This window comes from Triticum aestivum, chromosome 1D (genome assembly GCF_018294505.1).
Source record: "Triticum aestivum cultivar Chinese Spring chromosome 1D, IWGSC CS RefSeq v2.1, whole genome shotgun sequence".
In the NCBI taxonomy this organism is placed as follows: domain Eukaryota; kingdom Viridiplantae; phylum Streptophyta; class Magnoliopsida; order Poales; family Poaceae; genus Triticum; species Triticum aestivum.
The window spans coordinates 310951118-310977882 of NC_057796.1; the positions used below are offsets into that span (position 1 = coordinate 310951118).

General features: G+C 46.8%; 3 protein-coding genes across 4 annotated transcripts; 2 read left to right on the forward strand and 1 right to left on the reverse strand.

The window, feature by feature from the left end:
• Positions 1–2760: 2760 nt before the first annotated feature.
• Positions 2761–5975, forward strand: LOC123181685 (transcription factor MYBS3). Its single transcript, XM_044594005.1, has 3 exons — positions 2761–3224; positions 4756–4964; positions 5233–5975. Exons 1-3 carry the CDS (start codon positions 2957–2959, stop codon positions 5698–5700), a joined length of 945 nt encoding a protein of 314 aa, XP_044449940.1. The 5' UTR covers positions 2761–2956; the 3' UTR covers positions 5701–5975.
• A 666-nt stretch (positions 5976–6641) lies between these two features.
• LOC123181683 (hexose carrier protein HEX6) lies at positions 6642–9373 on the reverse strand. Its single transcript, XM_044594002.1, has 3 exons — positions 9041–9373; positions 8316–8635; positions 6642–7840 (listed from the first exon to the last, which is right to left on the reverse strand). The coding sequence occupies exons 1-3, from the start codon at positions 9177–9179 to the stop codon at positions 6734–6736; spliced, it is 1566 nt and encodes a 521-aa protein (XP_044449937.1). The 5' UTR covers positions 9180–9373; the 3' UTR covers positions 6642–6733.
• Positions 9374–9466: 93 nt separating this feature from the next.
• Positions 9467–12054, forward strand: LOC123181684 (O-fucosyltransferase 30). 2 transcript variants are annotated; one of them, XR_006491820.1, is made up of 3 exons: positions 9467–9989; positions 10370–11613; positions 11744–12054. XR_006491820.1 is itself a non-coding variant. In XM_044594004.1 (2 exons), exons 1-2 carry the CDS (start codon positions 9547–9549, stop codon positions 11433–11435), a joined length of 1509 nt encoding a protein of 502 aa, XP_044449939.1. In that variant the 5' UTR covers positions 9467–9546; the 3' UTR covers positions 11436–12054. The 2 variants fall into 2 exon arrangements, 1 of the variants encoding a protein (XP_044449939.1); XM_044594004.1 differs by having other exon boundaries at positions 10370–12054.
• The last annotated feature ends 14711 nt before the right edge of the window (positions 12055–26765 follow it).

The following is a 26765-nucleotide window of genomic DNA, read 5'->3' on the forward strand; positions in this document are numbered from 1 at the left end:
ACAAGGATTAGGACATCTCCAACGCTGACCCGCAAACCGGACACCGCATCCGTCCGCGAGCAAGGAGGACCAATCTGCAGACACGGATGCGGGAGCCGGCCATCCAAAGCTAGCCACTATTTGTCTGTAAAGGGTGCAGTTTGAATGCAAATACGTCTATTCCCAGCGCGCGCCAGGTCACACCAGCGCCAGATCACATCCTCAGTTGATCACAACCAAAAAGAGGCAAGTATGCTTAGTTTTTACATGCCCGGTCACAAAAGAACATCAGTTTGGTAATCCGTGCATCCGAGCCTCCGATGTTCAATCTGCCATCACCGCTGTGTAGGCCGCCTCTGCCTTTGCCTCCGCTTAGGCAATCGCCTCCTTCCCCGCCGCCTCGATCTCCTCATACTTCGCCCTCTCCAGATCATCCTTCTACCGCTGCAAAATCTTGAAACGGACGGCATGCACGCTCTTGCAACGTCATCCAATTCCGCCACCTTCAAGTTGATCATCTTCGCATCCTCTGAAGCGGTTGCGATCTCCACCTTTTTCTCCTCGAGCTTGGCCTTCTTCTCTTTGATCATGACCCTCTTCTGTTCGAGCTTGAACTTCTTCTCGGTTACCTACATCAACGAGTCTAGCCTCTCCGTCTTTTTTTTCCTTCTTGATGTCGGAGCACTTGACATATGCCTCGACCTTCTTTGTCAAGATGTCTTTGAACCTCTCTGTCATCTTGGTCGCCGCTTCTCACTTCGCCTTCTCCTCCTCCCATTTATTTTCCGGGACCCTCTTCTAACCTTCTTGGACGGTTCATTTGTTCGGTCGGTAGGGTCACCGGTTTCTTCCTCGGTGCCTTGGGCGACGGTCTTGGCAATGTATATGTTCCACTTGGGTTGTCCTTTCAACTTCAACCAACAATACGCACAAGAAGACTACAGAATGATCTACAAAACTATGCATGTCCGGCTACGAATGATCTATAAAACTATGCATATCCGAACATGAATGATCTACACACTAATGCATACATATCCGGCTACAAAACTATGCATATCCAGCTACAAATAATCTACACAACAATGCATATCTGGCAAGTGTTGTACATATTAACAACCTACTTGCTCAATGATTTGCGCACCACTAGGCCACCGTGCGATGAGTTGCCTCAAGTGGCCACAATACTTCGACACGGCCTGTTGGATGGTGTGCCATAGATGGTTGAGGGAGTTCGATTCACAGTTGTGGATGATAGCGTCACAGTAGGCCGCGGAATGTTTGTGTTCATGGAACCAAGTATGAATGTTGGCCCAAAATGTTATGTCCTTTTGCTCCGTGTCATGGATTGAATCGAGGCTAGTAGCCAACCATGCATCGCACAACAACTCGTTCTTCCGCATGTTGAAGCTTTCTCCTATGTCGATCTTCTTTGAATCGCCACAGAAATCATCCAGATCATTGTCCTCGCCCTCCTCCTCCTCATGCCGTTGTCCGGTGGCCCAATCCTGCTGCTGTGTGTCCGCACTTAGCTGGTTGTAGTCCTGATGCGTGCCCGGCTGGGTTTAGGTGCCGAACTGGGTGTACTGTTGCGTGCTCGGTTGTTTCTAGGTGCCAGACTGGGTCGGTTCGGAGTCATCCACCAGCCCATTCTCATAGGCACCTCCTTCCGCCTCCCTCGTGCATGATCTCGTACATCCCCCTGTCTGTGCTGTCGTATGCCAGCTATCCCGCTTTAGGCATACCAGCGAACAGCGTGCGGGCACCCATATGCTCCACGCTTGTTGTCCACGTCCGGATAATCGGCGGAGATGAACACTCCGAGAAAAGCAGCATGTCGCGCTGACCTCGACTATGAATGGCACGGCGCGGGATGCCGGGGACTGCCTCCCCAGCTGCTTGGCGGCGTAGAAGTACATGGCCTTGTAATGTCTCAGCCATGGCGGCATCTGCATGATTGGTGAGGTCCCGCGGCCCGGGCCGCCCCGACCTCCACCTTGCCCGTGGCCTGCATGCCCACCGCCTCGTCTGTGACCAGCACACTCTCCATCGACCTTCTGCTTCTTGAGTTTTTCCTCCTTTGCGGCCTTGGCTTTGACGCGGCGATTTTGCTGTGTCACCGAGTTGATCTTCCGGGCGAGCGTGATGCTTGGATCCTCCACCATCTCCGTCCCCGTCAGGTTCTCCTCCGGATCCATGGGTCAGCGGCGGGAGGGAAGAAGAGAGTGGGGGAAAAGGGCGAGAATTTGGTGGAGAGTGGCGAGATGAAAGAAGTGAGTGAGGGATTTTACCGCGAAAATAGTGCAGGCAGCTACAAAATCGCGGGCTCCGCCACTCAGTTTCTGATGAGTCGGGGGTGCTGAAGTCCTACGCCGTTCGTGTCCGGACTCCGATAAAGTCCCCAATTTGTTTCGACTTTGCGAAAAAAATATGGTTCAAACTGCTTCACGGATCGATGGGTCATCGTTGAATGGCTTACGGAGTCCGGACAGGTGCGTCCGGACGGATACCGAGGACGTTGGAGATGCCTGGTTGTAAACCTTGACGAGAAGCATTAATTAGCTAGCTGCTCGCGTTTTCGACGAACAGGAATGGGAGATCCGACGATCCAACGGCGAAAACGAAAGGAGGCGACCGCAAGAAACCGTGTCCAAAGAAAGAAAAAGGTGTGACCCACAAGCCTCTCGCTCGCCGCTCTTGCCCACCCACCCACGTAATATCCTTGCGGGAATATCCGCCACGTGGACGGCCACACGCGCGGAGCTCCCTCCCTTCCCTTCCCCAGCCCCGACCACCGAAACCAATCACCACTCCACAGTCAATCCCCTCCTCTCCTCTCCTCTCTCCTCCCGTCTCCTCTGCTCTCATCACCACCACACTTCGCTTCTCCTCCCAGCCCACCTCTCCTCTCCCCTCCCCTTCCGGCGTGCGCGGCCGCCTGGTTCCTACACCGGCGGGTGCGCTGGCGGCTCCGGGGATGACCAGGCGGTGCTCGCACTGCAGCCACAACGGCCACAACTCGCGGACGTGCCCCAACCGCGGGGTCAAGATCTTCGGGGTGCGCCTCACCGATGGATCCATCCGCAAGAGCGCCAGCATGGGGAACCTCTCCCTGCTCGGGGGATCCACCAGCGGCGGCGGCGGCGCATCCCCCGCTGACGTCGGCCACGACGCCGCCGCAGAGGGCTACGCCTCCGACGACTTCGTGCAGGGATCATCATCCGCCAACCGCGAGCGCAAGAAAGGTGGCCTGCTAATCTCTCTCTCCCTCCCTCCTCTAAAGACGTCTACTTTGTGGCTCAGTTCCTCAGCCGACGCAAAACCTCACTTAGTAGATTAGATCCTCTCAGCTCCAATTGTTTTTTCATGCCCGTGTATAATTCTTTTTGCGTGTGCTGCCCTGTCCAATTTTTGATTGAGATGGTACTGTTAGCTTTCAAAAATCCAGTTGGAAGAAGCTGCAATGGTATTTTCCAGCACTGTAGACTTGGATAACTTGATTCTTGAGCTAATAATCAACCCCCTGCATTAAATCGGTGCAAGGATGATGTATACACTGTGGATGTCGTTTGATTGGATCATGACTTATGACAGATGTTTTCAGAAGCTCAGGTATGGATTCGTTTAGCAGGGACTATGGATTGTCAAGAGCGGCGATCATAAGTGATTCCAGTGGAAAAAAGCGCGCGAAGGCGCTAGGCGACAATATAACGCATAGTGCTTAATCATGCTACGTGTGCGCTTAAGTGCACCTAGGTGAGATAAACGCTAGGCCGTGGCAAACCGCACAATTAACGCCTAGCGCTTTCTTTTCATTGGATGATTCATCATAAATTTGGCTTTGCTCTGTGCTTCCAGAAGCGTGTATAGAGCCACGTAAGACGCTGAGCTGACGAACTAACACGTAACGTAAAGTCTCACCTTTGGCATAAATGTGGTACTGCATTATGATGCAATCGATATTTATATAAAGCATTTTTAATTACCTGCACAGCTACATTCTGCAAGGAAAGATGTTAATTAAGATTAATTAGTTAATACCAGTGAATATTTGATGTACACATGCCAAAGCTTGACCGTCTTCATTGATTTTTATTACTGCTAGTTTCTTCTCACAATCCCTGAGTTGGTGATGACCAGTGATTAGTGTCTTTGTGTATTTAATCTTGGTTATCAAGGTTGGGGTTTTAATTTTCAAGTCAAGCTACAGCTGGAAATTCTTCAAAGCAAAACATATTTTTATTTATGGCGCTCTCCAATTTGGGATTATAACCAATAGAGGGTAACGACAGAATGTAGATTTAGTTGCCCTTTGCCTGTTTGTTGTTATCTATCCGAGCTAGAAAATTGGATTGTAATTTTGTAGTGTTGTCTTCTTGACGTTCTATATAGCTTGTCCAGGGATAGGAAAAACTTGACATTTGTTGCACCCTCTTTTTTTGTCTGGCTTCATTGTTTCATTTAAGGACATTTTACGTTTGTCAGTACTCTACTGATGCGGTGATGAATTTACCAGTTATGTTCACTAGCTGCTTCTAGTTTCATGTTCCCCCAGAGGTGTTTTTTTGTGTAATTTTAATGTGGTGATAATACACTCCTTAAAATGTTCCATTTAACACAAATACACAATAATAGTGTACTGTTTTTTCTTGTGCTTCTGTTTGTAAGTCGTCTGTTTTATCAGTTTCTGTATAGCTTGAGATGATAAGCCCTTACTGCATGGCTGTGTGCAACGTTTTATGTGCCATGCTCCTGATTAAGATGGCTTTTTGGCAGGGGTTCCTTGGACTGAAGAAGAACATCGGAGATTTTTGCTTGGACTGCAAAAGCTTGGAAAGGGTGATTGGCGAGGAATCTCTCGTAATTTTGTGGTCTCAAGAACACCTACTCAAGTAGCAAGCCATGCTCAGAAATATTTTATACGCCAAGCCAATATGAGCAGAAGGAAGAGAAGGTCTAGCCTCTTTGATTTGGTGCCTGATGAGGTAGGTTGCTACATCTTATGAATGATTATTACACCTGTGTGGCATAACTTGACCTGATTAGTAGTACCGCAAGGGGATTACTCGTTTCTGTGGTGGTAGTTACAATATCACTACCTTAGTTCCTCATGCTAGAAATCTATCTTTTTGAACAAATTGTGTAGTGTTGCATGGACAGTCATGCATTTCTCATCTCGCATTTCATTAGGAAGATATTAGTTTGCACTATGTATATAACTCAGAACTGAACGGTATCTTGTGTATTTTACAGTCAGACCTGCCACCCCTACCTGGTAATCAAGAACCTGAGGCCCAGATATTAAATCACCCACCATTACCTCCACCCATGGAGGAGGAGGAGGTAGAATCTATGGAGTCAGATACTTCTGTCATTGCAGAGAGTTCTTCCGCTTCTGCTATCATGCCTGAGAATTTGCAGTCGAGCTATCCGGTGCTAGTTCCAGCATATTTCTCACCATTCTTGCAATTCTCAGTTCCTTTCTGGCAAAATCAGAATGATGGAGATGATCTTGGACAAGGAACACATGAGATTGTTAAGCCTGTTCCGGTTCATTCAAAGAGTCCAATCAATGTTGATGAACTGGTGGGCATGTCGAAGCTAAGCATAGGGGATCCCAAGCAAGATACGGTATCTACCTCTCTTTCCTTAAAAATGGTAGGAGGTCAAAATAGACAATCGGCTTTCCAGGCAAATCTCCCAACGAGGGCTCAGGCCTGAGCCCCCTCAGCACACAAACTGCACTTAGATGAGCCCTGGCAAAAATAAGCTTTGCCTCTTTTCCTTTTCTTTTCTTTTTAAGATTAACTGTGGTCTGTAGTCTGTCCAATGTACCCTGTGTTGTAAGTTATGTTATGTATGGATGCATCTGTTGTTTGTATGGCACATGATATGCCCAGTGCATGTTGACAGAATCATTAATGTTAGTGCTGATCTCCAGGGTTGTACTGCAAACTCTTATATAAGAAAAAGAAATATCAGTCAGTTATTGGACCTTTGAAGTGAGCTCTGCTCATTCTGTTCTATACAATGGTCATTACTGAATGATGAAGCACTGTCTCCAGATTTTGTCCGGATACTGGAAATTTGGAGCTGGCTATCCAGTCACTCATTCAAGATCTTATAGTTGAAAGAAGCCATGCTAAATATTTTACCAATGACTGCTGCATGATTTTATTCTTATTTGGTTGGCATGTGTCTATATGGTTTAATGTATTTGTGGCAAGAACAAACGGATTATTGGATTCTCCTTCGGGACAGATGCTATATCTGGGATATTCCCTGGGACTGTACCTTTCAATCCTGATTCTGCATTTGCACTCACCTCCATTATGCACCAAGTGTTGCAAGTGTGGTTGGTGACAGACAGTAGTGGCTAGTGGCCAGTCCCTTTCAGATATATCGACATATTTCCAAGCTATTGGGTTGTGCACGAGTGCACCGTTTGGCCATCCAAGGGCCTGTCACTTTTACGTCTTTAGCAAAAGTCATGATGCATAATCAGACAATCCAGCTCCTCTGACTCTGAGAGACGGTTCACTTGTACTATCTTTTTTCTCTGAAATTCCAGTTACTTCATATCAGTAATCTCACCGTTTGAAATGGCCATATGTAGGAACTGGCAACAGCAACCACAGGTCTGTCAGGTGACACAATTAGATGCAATCATACTTACAAACTTATCTGCTAATTAAAATCCTGTACCATGTTTGTCCTTGCAGTCTGATGGAAATACATTCAAGTTCAGAAGTCGCTAGGAGCTTGGCGAGTCGATTTTCTTTTCTTGCCTCTCCTTTTCTTCCTCTTCCTTATCACCTTCCTCCCCAACAATCTTCTTCCAGAACCAATGCCCCCTCCAGACCTGCTCCATCTGCTCCATCGGAAGCTTCTTTGTTTCTGGCAGGAACAGATAGACCACTAGCGTCATCACGCATATCCACGCGGCAAAGAGGAAGAACGTCCCCGACTTGATGCGGCAGAGGACGGCCAGAAATGTCTGGCCGATCACAAACGTCATCAAGAAGACCACGGCGACCACAATGCTCTGCCCTGCTGATCTGATCTCCAGTGGGCAGATCTCAGTAGGGACGAGGAACGTGAGAGGTCCCCATGACCATGCAAAGCCCGCCACAAACACGCACATGGTGATCAACACAAGGAAAGCATAGTCCTTATCCATCAACCCATTGTCCTTGAACTCTGCAGCTAGGATGGCGCCGACAGCGAGCTGCGACAAGATCATCTGGATCCCTCCTACGAGGAAGAGCTTCCTGCGCCCGAACCTGTCGACCACCAACATCGCTATGATGTTAGCAAATGTCGCGCAGAGACGCGTGACCACCGACGACAGGAGGGAGGCACTCTCCTTGAGGCCGATTGTCCGGAACATCACCGGGGCATAGAAGTTCATCACATTGATCCCGGTGAGCTGGTTGAAGAAAGGGATCAAGAGCACCATGGCAAGCTGTGGCCTGTACTTCCTCTTGAATATCTTCCTGAATGGATATCTGGCTGCCCTCGAGAGGTTGCTGGCAGAGACCAAGTCATCCAGCTCATTCTGCACCGAGGTGGTTCCACGCAACTTCTGGAGCAGGGCTCTCGCCTTGTCGGTGTCGCCGTCCCGCTGGATTATGAAGCTTGGCGTCTCGGGGAGGAAGATTGCACCGATGGTCAGGAATGTAGCAGGGACTGCGGCCATGGACAGGGATATCCTCCAGCCCCACCCTGCTGCGAGTTTCACCACACAGTAGTTGAGGATGTTTGCAATGAGAATGCCGATGCTGATGCTGAGCTCGAATCCATTGTTGATCGCACCGCGGTACTGCGGTGGCGCCATTTCTGACAGGTACAATGGGATCGACTGGAAGAAAAATAAGTAACAGTAACCACAGTAAGGTATTTAGTGTACTTCACAATGTATTTTTAGAGAAAGAAAAATATTATCCACAAACATCACATGCACTTGCTACAAGATAACACAACTTACCGGGTAGTCAATGCAATGATTCTTTGGGATTTGGGAGACAGACATGTAAATTGTCATTGTAAACATGTAGCTATCCATTGTCATCAACTTGGAGGTTGGGACAAATTACATCTACAGGAATCTTATGTCTGTACACAGAACTTGTGTCACTGTTTCTCCAGCTCCACACATCCACACAAGATTTGTGAACTGATGCAGGGTTCGGAAGGATGATCTCTCTATATTATCCAAAAGAAATTTATACATGTCTGACGAAACTTCGCTGTGCTACAGATTTTCTTAATCTCCTGAACCACATGTACACGCTGACTTAAAGATCATTGGCTTGAATTACTGGAGAGAGAGTTACCTGGTTAGTGAACCCCAGGCCTATTCCCAGCAGGATCCGGTTGAGGAGCAGCATGGGCACGTTCACGGCTGCTCCCCCGAACGCCGAGCCGGCGATGAAGACGGTTCCCCCGATCAGCATCGATGCGCGGCGGCCAAACCTCCTCGTGACAAACGACGCAAACAGCGTCGCAATGAGGCCGGCGATGTAGAGGGAGGAGGTGAAGACGGTGAGGAGCTCGCTGTCGAATTGGCAGTAGTTGCTGACGTTGCTGTCCTGCTTGTGGCGGTACACCTCCGGGAAGAACGTCTTCAGAAATGAGTCCATGGAGGTGACACCACCTACAAAAATTCAGAACCGCATGCATTCAGTTTCAGGGAATTTGGAAGAATGCATACGCAGAACTAAGTTCATCGCGTAATGTCGACCGAATCCATTGCCCAATGATGGATTAAACGCATGCTTTTTTTTTTCCTTTTCTTAGTTTTCTATAATCCCTCTAAAAGGCCTAGCCCTAGATCATTTTGACCTGAAGAAAAATGGAACAGAGGAAAGCACCCTGAACACTCATCAGCTTTTGTGTCCCAATAATGGAAGAGAAAATCTCCATCTCCACAAGTAAGCCATGAATGCGATTTTAATTCCTTCCAAGTCCAACGTCTAACTTTGAGTTCTCATATTCCTTTCCGTTGAGCCCAAGAAGGTTAACAATCTACTCTAGAAAGAAAGGAAGAAGATAGGCATACCGGAGATGCCGAGGTCGTAGCCGAAGAGGATGCCGCCGCTGCCGGCGACGATGCAGGTCAGCACCACGAACGGCGTCACCCGGCCGCTGTACCCGCCGGAGCAGCCGGCCGGCGCGTCCACGAACGCCCCTATCGCCATCACTCCCTGCCCTTGCTCTCCCACTCCTAGTCCAAGGGCAGAGTGTCGTGTCGCGGGACAGAGGGAGGGAGAGAAAGAGGATATAGAAATTTATCGGCGGATGGATTGCTGACGTTGCGCCCACTCCGGCGGAAAAACGGCCGCACGTCGCCGGCGAGGTTGACTGACACCTTTGACTACCTCTGGGGTCCCACTCGTCGGTGGCCCTGTGGATTGGATTCTGGGATTTTGTTTTTAATTGCGGGTGGAAATGATATGAGCAGGCCCACTTGAGCCCAACTAATTAGATGGGCCAGGAGGTAGCTCGGTTACTCACTTGGTATCGGATGCAACCGTAAGATCCAATCTGCCGGTGGCCGCCGGCGAGATGGACCTGCCGGCGAACCGCGGTCGGTGGCGCAGGCGGAGCGCACGGTCGCACGTGCCGCTACTCGTGGCCATCTTTTTCCTCCTCCTCCCGGCATCCCTCCTGCTCTCCTCCGCCTACTCCTCCCTGCTCCGCTCCCTCCTCCCCTTCTCCGCCTCCGCCCCCGGCAGTGGCGGCGGCACCCTGAGGTGTGGGCGCTCGGCGGAGCTGGAGGGAGAGAGGTTCCTGTGGTACGCGCCGCACAGCGGGTTCAGCAACCAGGTGGGCGAGCTGCGGAACGCTGCGGTGGCGGCCGCGCTGCTCAACCGCACCCTCGTCGTGCCCCCCGTGCTCGACCACCACGCCGTCGCCCTCGGGAGCTGCCCCAAGTTCAGGGTCGCCGAACCCTCCGACCTCCGAGCCGCCGTCTGGGACCACGCCATGCAGCTCCTCCGGGAGCAGAGGTAAGGCTCACACCACACCTTCTCTGCGTTGCGTCTGCTCGGTTTACTGATTGTTTGGAAGATCACGATGTTCTTTAGTAAAATCAATCATGTTGCGAGATATTAGAGCTTCATTACAATGTTAACAATGCAAACACCAAAATGTAAGAATGCTAGGCAATTTTCATGATTTAGAATCACACTGATTCTTTTTCGTAATTGATGGAGACTCCAGTACGGTGAGATTGCTGCCAAGAGGAGTTTGAATATATAGATGTAATGTGGTTGTTACACACTTACACTGGCAGAGTACTCACTTTTCTGATTAGCACAATAGTGATATAATTTTTCTAGTTTGCTGTGTTCATAATAGGTTTCCATGTTCACCTTTTACGCTTCAGGTATGTTTCGATGGGTGACATAGTTGATCTGTCCCCACTGAAGCCTTTGGTTAAGACAATTGATTTCAGGGTGTTTGTTTCATTATGGTGCGGTGTAGATATGCGGAAAACTTGCTTTTCTGGGTTGTGCTGTTCTGTTTCTGGTGGTGGATCATTGCCAAGTGACTATGACAGATGCCGATCTTTGCTGTCTGGTTTAGAAGGCAGTGAAAGTAGTGGTTGTGTGTATCCTGTTCAGGATGATTGTAGAACAACGGTCTGGACATATCAGGAGAATAATGATAGAGCACTGGATTCGTTTCAACCAGATGAAGAGTTAAAAAGGAAGAAGAGGATATCATATGTTAGGAGGCGTAAAGATATATACAAGAGTTTAGGGCCTGGTAATAAAGCTGAGGATGCTACCTTGTTGGCCTTCGGGACACTTTTTTCAGCACCATACAAGGGATCAGAGTCTTATTTTGATATCCATGAATCACCAAAGGATCATAGATTACAGAATCTACTTGAGAAAATTGAGTTCCTTCCTTTTGCCCCAGAGATCATGGCTGCAGGGACGGAGCTTGCTAAGAGCAAGATTAAGGAGCCTTTTCTTTGCGCACAACTAAGATTGTTAGATGGCCAATTTAAGAATCACTGGAAATCTACCTTTTCTGCCCTTAAGGAGAAGCTGAAATCTCTTGAGGTGGAAATGAAGACAAACAAGAACAGTGGTTCTGTTCACATTTTCCTCATGACTGATCTTCCCAGAGCAAACTGGACGAAAACCTATCTCGCAGATATTGCAAAAGATGGGAAATATCAACTGTACACCCTCAAGGAAAATGATGTTCTGCAGACTGCCGAGAAGCTTATGGCTGCTGAACATGGCATAAGGTCTGGATTCCTTCCAGAGATCAGAGGAAACACGAACAAGGATTGTGATCCAGTTCAACTACCGGAAATTTTATTATACGTCGAAGAATCTGTTTGCAGCTGTGCATCACTCGGATTTGTGGGGACTGCTGGATCAACCATAGCAGGAAGTATAGAAACAATGAGGAAGAACAATGTGTGCAAATTGTAGGAGAACTACATTATTTGTGCAAGCTGCCACAAAGGGACAAAACTAACCGGTGCTACTTAACGAGTTAATTCAGTGGGGGCTGTTGCACTACAGAGAGCTGAATCATTGCACACTAGAGACTGAGAAACCAGTTTCATGCTCAGGTTCTACGACTCTACAATGTTGAGCATCTACTGCGGTATATTAAAATTCAAACCACACACTCTCTCTCTTTTCCTTTGTTTCAGTTGCGTAGATAGACACGGCTCATTGTTTGCGAGCTATGCCTAAATTATGTTGCGTTTCATCCTCCAATTTTGTCATGACAGGCGAGGACAGAGATAGCTTGTGTAGACGACTGTTGGAATCAAACAGATTTCATGGGCTCTCTTCTTGTTACAGATTCATCATCCATGCATGTCCTTGTTTAGCAAGTTTTTTTAATAAGGAAATGAGTGTAAAAATCTAACTATTTGTGTATATCTAACTGTACTGTAATGCACAACTTTACAGTGATAAACAAGCTGTAGTAGTCCCAGAAGCTTGGCTTAGCTAGAAATCATCATTTGCTAGTGAGTTATTTCTATCAATAGAAACTTCTACCCCTTGATGCTGCATCTCACACATAATTATACACTTATATTTTGACTGTTGATCAAATTGCAACACTTCTTTTTTCTTTTCTTGAAAATGAATTAATCTCGAGTCTCTTTTGGCTAAGATTTTCAACTCTGTAGGAACATTCTGCCGTACAGTTATTCTACAGTATGGCATGTCTAGACGCTAAGTTGTACACGATGCGCTTAGTGTGAGGGCTACATGGAGGCCGTTTTAAAAATACGGGTTTCCACAGGGCAAAAAAAAAAACTGGGAAAAAAATTGTACATACAGAAATACATATATAACACGTTTGAGAAAAGTTTCATAACGATGTACTTTCATATGTGGCGTAGACAAAAAAGACAAATACATACTTTAAATGGGACAATTTGTTGGGCAGGGATTTTTTTGTGTGTAAATCATAATATTTTTAATGAAACTTTATAGATCCGACGCAAATATGTATATGTTTTCACATGATTTTTATATTTTTTGAGACTTCAAAACATCATTTTCGTTTAAAAAAATAATAATGGGCTCCATGTAGCCCGTCCTACACAACTTCACAATCCGAGATAGTGCACTATTTAAAACTATCATATTAATACATAAGCTACATCTTTATTAAATGTGAATGCTTATATAGGTGGTCACGCGTCAGGTTGATAGGATCGGATGGCCGCCTAACTGTCTGTTCAAACAACATCCGTTCGTTGATTCACTTATCTCCTACACATACGCTAATTCCACATTGTCGATCCCATCTCACTCCCAAATGGCTAATTTGCACTTCTTAGGTTAGATGTACTCTCGCCGTCTGCTTGAACCTAATATAAGATCTTCCCCTGTCCCATATCACCAATTGCTCCCATATCACCTCCCTCGCCACAACAAGGATGCAAAATCCCCAAAGTAATACCACAACAAAGTGAACAAACAATGGCTCGTGTGCAACATGTAAGACATGCGTACTGCTATTAATTTAAATAAGCTTTGTGAATAAATGTTATACAACAACTGAGCGCAACATCAAAGATAGAAACCACCATGCAACATGCAACAAACCTGGAAAATTCAATGTTGTGCTAAAATCGAAGTGTTACAATGTGTGTTGCCTTGTCTTGCACATCACAAAATGATATTCCAGTGAACAAACTACTGCAACAAAGTCCGATAAATGCCTTAAAATGATATTCCACTACCTTTCTTATTTTAAGATTTTGAACATGCTTGTTGGTGCATTAGTCTCCACATCTACGGAAGGCGAGGGAGCATAAGCCCTCGTCAGTGCAAGCACTAATCCTGATGTCACAACCCCTCCTCGTCGACGTTGATGATGGGCTCCTTGTGCTAATCATCCGTGGTGGCTTGCTAGAGCTCACGAGGTTGTTAGTGTTCACATACATGAATGCATCAGGAGAAAGCAGATGCAGTAATGAGACCCTTACAAATATAGCTTATGAGATGATGGTGTCTTCCTCTTCAGAGCTTGAGGTCGTTCAAGGCGTAAGGGCTAAGAAGGACGTGGTGGAAGGGTAGTGATGTAGGGTGGAACCCTATTTGGCCGATCTTTCACGATTGGAGGGGAAATCCCGCGAAGAACACGAGAGGGAAAACACTCAATCAACAAGATCCAAATCACACATGTGCTAAATCCACATACACATAAGAGGTGCAAGATCCAAAGTCAACACAAGAGAGTACAAAGGGTAGCTAGTTCATCCCAATCCTTGGAGGAGAGAGGTCTTGAATCCTAGAAGGATCTTCCCATGAAGGGGTCTTGAATCCACTTGGGGGATCTTCTCACTTGGAGGTCTCACTACTGGAATTAGCTTATTTGCCGTCTGCCCACTCTTTGTCGTCCGCTTGCTGACGGCAAAGAGTCAGCCACAAGAAAACGGACGGCAAAGATGTGGCTGATGGCAAACGAAGTCTTTGCCATTAGCCAGTTCTTTGCCATCCGCTGGCTGACGGCAAAGAATCTTTGCCGTCCGCTAGCAGACGACAAAGAGGTGGGTGGGTCCAGTTATTGTTTAACCAACTCAAGCCCACCGGCCCCACCTCTTTGCCGTCCGCAAGCAGACGACAAAGAATCTTTGCCCACCGTTGGCTGGCGGCAAAGAGGCGGGTACGTTAACGGCCGTCCCCCCCTCTCTTCTCTCCACTCTCTCATTCCTCCCCACCCACACCCGCGCCGCCGCCGCCGACCCCGTCTGCCGTAGCCGGCCGCCCCGCACCCCTCCCCTGCGCCCCCCGACCTCCACCGCACCCCCGCCACCCCTTCCACGTCGCCCCACCCCCTCCCCTCCGTCGCCATCCCCCACCCACACCGGCCCGCGCCGCCGCCACCGACCCCGTCCGGCGTAGCCGGCCGCCCCGCACCCCTTCCCGACCTCCACCGCGGCCCCGCCGCCTCTTCCACGTCGGGCAGCCGCGCTGTGGCCGTCCCTGCCCCGTCGCCGTCCCCGCCCCGTCCTGCCGCGGCCGTCCGGCCTCCCCCTCCACCGGGTCGCCGCCTCCTCCAGCGGCTGCCGCAACCATCCGGCCTCCCCCTCCACCAGGTGAGCTTCTCCCCCTTTTTTGTTTAATTAGTTTTTTTCTTTTAGTTTAGTTTCTGTTTTAGTTATAGTTTAGTTTTAGTTTTAGTTTTAGTTTAGTTTTAGTTTAGATTAGTTTTAATTTTAGTTTATTTTAGTTTAGTTTATTTTAGATTAGTTTTAGTTTTAGTTTAGTTTATTTTAGATTAGTTTTAGTTTTAGTTTAGAAGAAGAAGTAGAAGGAGGAGGGAGGAACAAGAGGAGGGAGAAGAAGAAAGAAGAAAGAAGAAGAAGAGGAAAAAGGAGAAGAAGAAGAAGAAGAAGAAGAAGAAGAAGAAGAAGAGGAGGAGGAGGAGAAGAAAGAAGAAGAAGAAGAAAGAGGAGAGGAGGAGAAGAAGAAGAAGAAGAAGGAGAAAGAGGAGAGGAGGAGGAGGAGGAGAAGAAGAAGAAGAAGAAGAGAAGAAGAAAAGGAAAAAAGAGACCCCGACCCGACCCCCGATCGACACGCCGACACCTCGGCATGACACCCCGACCCCGACCCCTGACACCCTGACACCACACCCTAACCCCGACCCTGACACCCCGGCCCCGACACCCCGACACCCTGACACCACACCCCGACCCCATATATATTTGTGTTGATCGGGTGTATTTTTATTATGGTCATGATTATGATACACTTAAATTATATACATATTATTATGTTCATGTCAGGTATCCAAAATTTTTATGTTGTACTAATTTCGTTTACTTTTTGTCATTGCAGGTGTTGACAGGATGGTGGGCAAGGGTCCAAAGCGCCCCGATCCTTCTGCGAGCGCTACTGGGAGGGGTGGTTCCATTATTGCAGCCCAGCCCCTCCGGAGAGCGCTGCTAGACAGTATGCAGACAACTGCGGCGGGCGCTTCTTCTTCGGCTGGGAGAGGTCGGGGGAGGATGAAGAAGCCTGCTAGAGGTGGACGTGGCAGTGGGAGAGGTAGGAAGGCTGTTACGCCTTCCTCGCCGCCACCCTCAGCTGATTCACCCGACCACAGGAGTGCTACCTTTGACGTGGACCCATCTCGGACTCCGGTCCATGAGCCTCCGATCGCTGATCCTTCCCCCACCGGACTCGGGTCGCCGATCCTTCGCCCCACGTGAGTCCGGTCCCGAGTCTTTGTCTCAGAAGACTTCGGTCACGGGGTCTTCGTCCCAGAAGACTCCGGTCATGGGGCCTTCGGGCCACGAGACTCCGGAGGCTAGTGGCCCGGAGGATGGTAGCGAGGACACCTTTTCAGATGATAGCTACAGCGATGACGAGCTGGTTGAGAAGGGCAAGAAGGTCTACAAGCGTGGCTGTACAAAGCTCCCGCCCGTGCCGACGACCCCCGACCAGAGGTGGTTGATTGCGCCTAAAGGGTTGAAGTAAGTGCATTTACTATTTTTTAACCTTTTGCCTTCATGTTCCTTCAAATTAATATCTAATGCGTTGGCCTTGTCATACTGCAGGGGCTGGGTACGCCCCCGTGGTGCCCGTAGGCCCAACCAGGTCCTTGGTGTGCTTTGCCGGCAACACTTCCCTGGGTGGGTCTCGTTGCCCGGTGAGGGTCAGGTTCCACAGCTAGCACTAACCTGGGAGCTGTACTCGGTTGCCCCGGCCCCGCCGGAGGAGAGGGTCGACGGTGTCTTGTGCGAGATGGTGGCCGACATTGTGTTCCGTCGGTTTTGGGTAATTTCTCCTTTACGGAGTTAAAAATCAACACTACCTAGTGATTGTACTAATCAGTGTTGTCTTGTTTGATTGCAGACCTTCTACAGGGTTTCAGAGGGAGAGCAGGAGGCCACGTGTATGGTTGTCGAAAACGAGTGCAAGCGCCTACTTCAGAACTTAAGGCACGAGGCTCGGGTGCAGGCCGTTCGAGACTACTACGCCTCGGAGGGTATTAGGAGGGGCAAGCAGAAGTGTCGCGGCAAGTTTCTGAGTAAGGAGAAGTACATGCAGGTAATTACCTATTCTTAAGGCCTTGAACTTAGTTTTCTTGATTTGATTCGTAGGCGTAGCGCTGAAATTTCTCTTGACTCACTTAGGTGCCCCCGAGATGGTGTGTGGATAAGATGGACTATTGGGAGGCGTTGGTGGATGCGTGGTGCTCTCCCCAATGGAAAGTCGAACACCAAAGGGCCAAGGATAAGTGCGACCAAATGGAAGGTGTGCCACACCATCAAGGGAGCTCCAACCTGTTTGAGTACGGGGATAACTGGGTATGTGGTTTGCTACATGATTCATGCAATTCATTCTTCATGCTAGCATTTATCCCTTCCAAAATGACTTAATTAATATGCTTAGTTAGTTAAAAAATGGCATAACTACCTTGGATAGTTCATTTATGACATATTTAGCTCTAAAATGACATAATAACCTTAGATAGCTCTATAAAATGACTTAATATGCTATAGTTAGCTCTAAAATGACATAATAACCTTGGATAGCTCAATAATGACATAATTAGCATACTTTGGTCAAAAATGGCATAATAATCTTGGTTACCTCGAAAATGACCTAAACTTAGGTTATTTTCCTCGAAAATGACATAATAACCTTTCTTAGCTCCAAAATGACCTATTTACATAGCAATATCATTCTTCATGCTAGCTTGAGCCCTTAACTAATATTTTGTTCCTCTCTCTCAGGCGCACCACCACAAGAAGCCTGTGCCAGGTCTGTTCGACCTCTATGGCATGGCCCATATGGCCCCGTACAAGAAGGCCAAGCCATTCACGGAGTCTGACCTAGATGATCCAGAGAACTTCACCAACAAGACCTCCCACCACAAGCTTGTGAAGTACAGACACGAGGGGAAGGCGAGGAAAGGGGAGGACTTTAACCCGAGCCAGGATCCTTTTGATACAGAGCTGGTGATGATATCTGGTGGCGGGAGGTCCCATGGCTCGCTAGCCATTGGTGATGGACTGGTACGTTGTCCTAAGACTCTCCTGCAGATCAAGAAGCGCCTGAGTAGCTCTGATCCTGAGATAACGCCTCGTGCACGGCCCGCGGAGATCGCCATGGCGGTTAGTTATACTGACTCTCTCACCTTTCCTCCATTACATTGTGTGTGCGTCCGTCGATGATTACAATGCTAACGAGGAGTGGTGTGTTGCAGGCTATTGTTTAGAGAGAGAGATTGAAGACGAAGGAGCTTGTGGAGGAGGCAAAAAGGGAGGCACAAAGGGAGGCGGCGGAGAGGGAGAGGGAGATGGAGGAGAGGACGGCTAAGCTGTTGGAGGAGGAGAGGAACCGGAACGACAACGCTAACTGGGCCCTATACGAGCTCATCGTGGTACGTTTCTCATGCATATTAGCCCAATCATGCACGTAATGTTCGCATTACTATCTAATATGACTGACTCGTGAGAACCAAATGTGCAGACCATGTGCGAGAAAAACGGTCAGGCCCCTCCGCCGATGCCCCAGATTGCTCCGGCGACCACGGTGAGTTTGATTTGAATGGTCGTTGCTTACTACTATTCACATTTCAGTTTGCGAACTTACTAACGAGACATTATTGGAAATGATCTTTGGTGCAGCATGGCTCCCGACAAGCATCGACCACTCCTTCTGCCAATGCCGGAACCCTGACCGGTCCTTCACCTCCGTCTGGCACTGGCGCAGCCCCGACCATTCCTACACCTCCGTGATAACGGTATTTTTCTTCTTATTTAGCCTATTTAGTCCATTTATGAACCCTAGATGGAGGAGGGGGTAGTCTATATATAGTGCTAGTACAAGTTGAGACGAGTTGGAGGGGTAGATGGGCCTTCGACCCGTTTACTGTGCACAGAAAGGGGCCGGATGTCCGGGGTGGGGGCAGATGTCCGGGCCTTCAGGACGAGCCGGATGTCCGGGGCGTGGGCCAGATGTTTGGGTTGGGGAGGCCAGACTTCGGGTGCTGTATGTCGGGCCGGATGTCCGTGTCCTATAGCCTGGTAGTTGTTGTCCTGCTGCTGTCGGTGGAGTCACCAGGGGCCGGATGTTCGGGGCAGGGGCCGGATGTCCGGGTCCTGTAGGCTTTCAACTGCCTTTCTTATTGAGCCTCTTTGCCCGTGCGCTTGGGGACTTGTCCGTGAACTCGAGCATCTCCGAGAGGGTCTTCTTGATACCTAAGCACACATGGCATTCCAGATTGAGGTAGTAGCCATGTCTCACGTGGGTCACATAGATGCTCGTTAAAGAGAGATGTCACCTTGGTCTCGAGAGCTCTTGCACGTGCTTGTGTCATCGGTCCACTTGGCACTTGGGGAGATGAAGGTGGGTCCATGGGGATGACTGTAGGATGCTCCGCATCAGGTAGAAAAAGGAAAGAGGTGGTGAGGAGAGAGGAAGGGAGGGAGTAAGATTGAATTAATGGTTGAAAGTGGGACGGGGGGGGTTAGGAATGGGGAGTATCCATGGAGAGAAATATGTGTTTGTTTGGGGAAGAGAATAATAAAAAAAAGTACTAGGAAGCAAGCCTTGCAGGAAGTGGATCACGGTGAACCAATGAGGCATCTGATATTTCCTTTACTGGGATGCTTGAACATAACATTTTTTTTGTTAATTATAGGAGCACAAAATGATTGAAGATGTATCATTTTCTAGTTAAGCGGTGACAGTCTGGTCACCTATTTACACCACCTAGTGTTAGGGCATATTTCCCCCTTAGTGGTTTTGGTGATTGATGACAATGCTTTTGCGGAATAACCGTGTGCATTGAGCATTTCAAATAATCTATTATATGGCACAAGACGACTCGTGCCCCTCATAGTTATTGCGAAGATGGTGTTTTTCTTGCGTTTCATTTTCGGTGGATTTGAGTCATAGGATCATTGTACTATTAAGAGGGGGTCCGCTTCGAAAAGGTTTGGGTGGAATCAACACGTACACAGTTTCTTTGCACCCCCTTTCGTTCCCTGCTTCGGAGCTTGTCCTCCCTTGTGCTTGGGCCTTCCAGAGGCACATAGGCGGTAGTACCTCTCAGCACCACGGTAGTACTGCTCCAGTGGTACTGTCGCTGTTTCGTGCTACTGTTGGGGAACGTAGTAATTTCAAAAAATTTCCTACGCACACGCAAGATCATGGTGATGCATAGCAACGAGAGGGGAGAGTGTTGTCCACGTACCCTCGTAGACCGAAAGCGGAAGCGTTAACACAACGCGGTTGATGTAGTCGTACGTCTTCACGATCCGAGCGATCAAGTACCGAACGCACGGCACCTCCGAGTTCAGCACACGTTCAGCTCGATGACGTCCCTCGAACTCCGATCCAGCCGAGTGTTGAGGGAGAGTTTCGTCAGCACGACGGCGTGGTGACAATGATGATGTTCTACCGACGCAGGGCTTCGCCTAAGCACCGCTACGATATTATCAAGGTGTAATATGGTGGAGAGGGGCACCGCACACGGCTAAGAGATCAATGATCAATTGTAGTGTCTATGGGGTGCCCTCTGCCTCCGTATATAAAGGAGCAAGGGGGGAGGCGGCCGGCCTAGGAGGAGGGCGCGCCAAGGGGGGAGTCCTACTCCCACCGGGAGTAGGACTCCTCCTTTCCTTGTTGGAGTAGGAAAAGGGAAGGGAGAAGGAGAAAGAAGGAAGGGGGCGCCCCCCTCCCTAGTCCAATTCGGACTAGTCCATGGGGAGGGGTGCGGCCACCCTTTGGGGCCTTTCTCTCGTTTCCCGTATGGCCCATTAAGGCCCAATACGAATTCCCGTAACTCTCCGGTACTTCGAAAAATACCCGAATCACTCGGAACCTTTCCGATGTCCGAATATAGTCGTCCAATATATCGATCTTTACGTCTCGACCATTTCGAGACTCCTCGTCATGTCCCCGATCTCATCCGGGACTCCGAACTCCTTCGGTACATCAAAACTCATAAACTCATAATAAAACTGTCATCGTAACGTTAAGCGTGCGGACCCTACGGGTTCGAGAACTATGTAGACATGACCGAGACACCTCTCCGGTCAATAACCAATAGCGGAACCTGGATGCTCATATTGGTTCCCACATATTCTACGAAGATCTTTATCGGTCAAACCGCATAACAACATACGTTGTTCTCTTTGTCATCGGTATGTTACTTGCCCGAGATTCGATCGTCGGTATCTCAATACCTAGTTCAATCTCGTTACCGGCAAGTCTCTTTACTCGTTCCGTAATACATCATCCCGCAACTAGCTCATTAGTTGCAATGCTTACAAGGCTTATAGTGATGTGCATTACCGAGTGGGCCCAGAGATACCTCTCCGACAATCGGAGTGACAAATCCTAATCTCGAAATACGCCAACCCAACAAGTACCTTCGGAGACACCTGTAGAGCACCTTTATAATCACCCAGTTACGTTGTGACGTTTGGTAGCACACAAAGTGTTCCTCCGGTAAACGGGAGTTGCATAATCTCATAGTCATAGGAACATGTATAAGTCATGAAGAAAGCAATAGCAACATACTAAACGATCGAGTGCTAAGCTAACGGAATGGGTCAAGTCAATCACATCATTCTCCTAATGATGTGATCCCGTTAATCAAATGACAACTCATGTCTATGGCTAGGAAACATAACCATCTTTGATCAACGAGCTAGTCAAGTAGAGGCATACTAGTGACACTCTGTTTGTCTATGTATTCACACATGTATCATGTTTCCGGTTAATACAATTCTAGCATGAATAATAAACATTTATCATGATATAAGGAAATAAATAATAATTTATTATTGCCTCTAGGGCATATTTCCTTCAGTCTTCCCACTTGCACTAGAGTCAATAATCTAGTTCACATCGCCATGTGATTTAACATCAATAGTTCACATCACCATGTGATTAACACCCATAGTTCACATCGTCATGTGACCAACACCCAAAGGGTTTACTAGAGTCAGTAATCTAGTTCACATCGCTATGTGATTAACACCCAAAGAGTACTAAGGTGTGATCATGTTTTGATTGTGAGATAATTTTAGTCAACGGGTCTGTCACATTCAGATCCGTAAGTATTTTGCAAATTTCTATGTCTACAATGCTCTGCACGGAGCTACTCTAGCTAATTGCTCCCACTTTCAATATGTATCTAGACCGAGACTTAGAGTCATCTAGATTAGTGTCAAAACTTGCATCGACGTAACCCTTTACGACGAACCTTTTGTCACTTCCATAATCGAGAAACATATCCTTATTCCACTAAGGATAATTTTGACCGCTGTCCAGTGATCTACTCCTAGATCACTATTGTACTCCCTTGCCAAAATCAGTGTAGGGTATACAATAGATCTGGTACACAGCATGGCATACTTTATAGAACCTATGGCCAAGGCATAGGGAATGACTTTCATTCTCTTTCTATCTTCTGCCGTGGTCGGGCTTTGAGTCTTACTCAATTTCACACCTTGTAACACAGGCAAGAACTCTTTCTTTGACTGTTCCATTTTGAACTACTTCAAAATCTTGTCAAGGTATATACTCATTGAAAAACTTATCAAGCGTCTTGATCTATCTCTATAGATCTTGATGCTCAATATGTAAGCAGCTTCACCGAGGTCTTTCTTTAAAAACTCCTTTCAAACACTCCTTTATGCTTTGCAGAATAATGCTACATTATTTCCGATCAACAATATGTCATTCACATATACTTATCAGAAATGCTGTAGTGCTCCCATTCACTTTCTTGAAAATACAGGCTTCACCGCAAGTCTGTATAAAACTATATCCTTTGATCAACTTATCAAAGCGTATATTCCAACTCCGAGATGCTTGCACCAGTCCATAGATGGATCGCTGGAGCTTGCATATTTTGTTAGCACTTTTAGGATTGACAAAACCTCCTGTTGCATCATATACAACTCTCTTTAATAAATTCATTAAGGAATGCAATTTTGTTTATCCATTTTCCAGATTTCATAAAATGCGGCAATTGCTAACATGATTCGGACAGACTTAAGCATCGCTGCGAGTGAGAAAATCTCATCGTAGTCAACACCTTGAACTTTGTCAAAAAAAAAACCTTTTTTTGACAAGTCTAGCTTTGTAGATAGTAACACTACCATCAGCGTCCGTCTTCCTCATGAAGATCCATTTATTTTCTATGGCTTGCCGATCATCGAGCAAGTCAACCAAAGTCCATACTTTGTTCTCATATATGGATCTCATCTCAGATTTCATGGCCTCAAGCCATTTCGCGGAATCTGGGCTCATCATCGCTTCCTCATAGTTCGTAGGTTCGTCATGGTCAAATAACATGACCTCCAAAATAGGATTACCGTACCACTCTGGTGTGGATCTCACTCTGGTTTACCTACGAGGTTTGGTAGTAACTTGATCTGAAGTTACATGATCATCATCATTAACTTCCTCACTAATTGGTGTAGGAGTCACAGGAACAGATTTCTGTGATGAACTACTTTCCAATAAGGGAGCAGGTACAATCACCTCATCAAGTTCTACTTTCCTCCCACTCACTTCTTTCGAGAGAAACTCCTTGTCTAGAAAGGATCCATTCTTAGCAACGAATGTCTTGCCTTCGGATCTGTGATAGAAGGTGTACCCAACTGTCTCCTTTGGGTATCCTATGAAGACACATTTCTCCGATTTGGGTTTGAGCTTATCAGGATGAAACCTTTTCACATAAGCATCGCAACCCCAAACTTTAAGAAACGACAACTTTGGTTTCTAGCCAAACCACAGTTCATAAGATGTCGTCTCAACGGATTTAGATGGTACCCTATTTAACGTGAATGTAGCTGTCTCTAATGCATAACCCCAAAACGATAGTGGTAGATCGGTAAGAGACATCATATATTGCACCATACCTAATAAAGTACGGTTACGATGTTCGGACACACCATTACACTGTGGTGTTCCAGGTGGCGTGAGTACTGAAACTATTTCACATTGTTTTTACTGAAAACCAAACTCGTAACTCAAATACTCTTCTCCATGATCAGATCGTAGAAACTTTATTTTCTTGTTACGATGATTTTCCACTTCACTCTGAAATTATATGAACTTTTCAAATGTTTCAGACTTCTGTTTCATTAAGTAGATATACCCATATCTGCTCAAATCATCTGTGAAGGTCAGAAATTAATGATACCTGCTACGAGGCTCAATATTCATCGGACCACATACATCTGTATGTATGATTTCCAACAAATCTGTTGCTCTCTCCATAGTTCCGGAGAATGGCGTTTTAGTCATCTTGCCCATGAGGCACGGTTCGCAAGCATCAAGTTATTCATAATCAAGTGATTCCAAAATCCCATCAGTATGGAGTTTCTTCATGCGCTTTACACCAATATGACCTAAACGGCAGTGCCACAAATAAGTTGCACTATCATTATTAACTTTGCATCTTTTGGCTTCATTATTATGAATATGTGTATCACTACGATCGAGATCCAACAAACCATTTTATTGGGTGTATGACCATAGAAGGTTTTATTCATGTAAACAGAGCAACAATTATTCTCTAATTTAAATGAATAACCGTATTGCAACAAACATGATCAAATCATATTCATGCTCAACGCAAACACCAAATAACACTTATTTAGTTTCAACACTAATCCCGAAAGTATAGGGAGTGTGCGATGATGATCATATCAATCTTGGAACTACTTCCAACACACATCGTCACCTCGCCTTTTACTAGTCTCTGTTTATTCTGCAACTCCCGTTTCGAGTTACTACTCTTAGCAACTGAACCAGTATCAAATGCCGAGGGGTTGCTATAAACACTAGTAAAGTACACATCAATAACATGTATATCCAATATACCTTTGTTCACTTTGCCATCCTTCTTATCCACCAAATACTTGGGGTAGTTCCGCTTCCAGTGACCAGTCCCTTTGCAGTAGAAGCACTTAGTCTCAGGCTTAGGACCAGACTTAGGCTTCTTCATTTGAGCAGCTACTTGCTTGCCGTTCTTCTTGAAGTTCCCCTTCTTCCATTTGCCCTTTTCTTGAAACTAGTGGTCTCGTCAACCATCAACACTTGATGTTTTTCTTGATTTCTACCTTCGTCGATTTCAGCATCACGAAGAGCTCGGGAATTACTTTCGTCATCCCTTGCATACTATAGTTCATCACGAAGTTCTACTAACTTGGTGATGGTGACTAGAGAATTCTGTCAATCACTATTTTATCTGGAAGATTAACTCCCACTTGATTCAAGCGATTGTAGTACCCAGACAATCTGAGCACATGCTCACTGCTTGAGCTATTCTCCTCCATCTTTTAGCTATAGAACTTGTTGGAGACTTCATATCTCTCAACTCGGGTATTTGCTTGAAATATTAACTTCAACTCCTGGAACATCTCATATGGTCCATGTCGTTCAAAACGTCTTTGAAGTCCCGATTCTAAGCCGTTAAGCATGGTGCACTAAACTATCAAGTAGTCATCATATTGAGCTAGCCAAACGTTCATAACGTCTGCATCTGCTCCTGCAATAGGTCTGTCACCTAGCGGTGCATCAAGGACATAATTCTTCTGTGCAGCAATGAGGATAATCCTCAGATCACGGATCCAATCCGCATCTTTGCTACTAACATCTTTCAACATAATTTTTCTCTAGGAACATATCAAAAATAAACATAGGGAAGCAACAACGCGAGCTATTGATCTACAACATAATTTGCAAAATACTATCAGGACTAAGTTCATGATAATTTAAGTTCAATTAATCATATTACTTAAGAACTCCCACTTAGATAGACATCCCTCTAATCATCTAAGTGATTACGTGATCCAAATCAACTAAACCATGTCCGATCATCACGTGAGATGGAGTAGTTTCAATGGTGAACATCACTATGTTGATCATATCTACTATATGATTCACGCTCGACCTTTCGGTCTCCGTGTTCCGAGGCCATATCTGCATATGCTAGGCTCGTCAAGTTTAACCTGAGTATTCCGCGGGTGCAACTGTTTTGCACCCGTTGTATTTGAACGTAGAGCCTATCACACCCGATCATCACGTGGTGTCTCAGCACGAAGAACTTTCGCAACGGTGCATACTCAGGGAGAACACTTTTATCTTGAAATTTTAGTGAGAGATCATCTTATAATGCTACCGTCAATCAAAGCAAGATAAGATGCATAAAAGATTAACATCACATGCAATCAATATAAGTAATATGATATGGCCATCATCATCTTGTGCTTGTGATCTCCATCTCCGAAGCACCGTCATGATCACCATCGTCACCGGCGCGACACCTTGATCTCCATCGTAGTATCGTTGTCGTCTCGCCAACTTATTGCTTTTACGACTATCGCTACCGCTTAGTGATAAAGTAGAACAAATACATGGCGATTGCATTGCATACAATAAAGCGACAACCATATGGCTCCTGCCAGTTGCCGATAACTTGGTTACAAAACATGATCATCTCATACAATAAAATATAGCATCATGTCTTGACCATATCACATCACAACATGCCCTGCAAAAACAAGTTAGACGTCCTCTACTTTGTTGTTGCAAGTTTTACGTGGCTGCTACGGGCTTAGCAAGAACCGTTCTTACCTACGCATCAAAACCACAACGATAGTTTGTCAAGTTGGTGCTGTTTTAACCTTCGCAAGGACCGGGCGTAGCCACACTCGGTTCAACTAAAGTGAGAGAGACAGACACCCGCCAGTCACCTTTAAGCATCGAGTGCTCGCAACGGTGAAACCAGTCTCGCGTAAGCGTACGCGTAATGTCGGTCCGGGCCGCTTCATCTCAAAATACCGCCGAACCAAAGTATGACATGCTGGTAAGCAGTATGACTTATATCGCCCACAACTCACTTGTGTTCTACTCGTGCATATAACATCAACGCATAAAACCAGGCTCTGATACCACTGTTGGGGCACGTAGTAATTTCAAAAAATTTCCTACGCACACGCAAGATCATGGTGATGCATAGCAACGAGAGGGGAGAGTGTTGTCCACGTACCCTCGTAGACCGAAAGTGGAAGCGTTAACACAACGCGGTTGATGTAGTCGTACGTCTTCACGATCCGACCGATCAAGTACCGAACGCACGGCACCTCCGAGTTCAGCACACGTTCAGCTCGATGACGTCCCTCGAACTCCGATCCAGCCGAGTGTTGAGGGAGAGTTTCGTCAGCACGACGGGGTGGTGACAATGATGATGTTCTACTGACGCAGGGCTTCGCCTAATCACCGCTACGATATTATCGAGGTGTA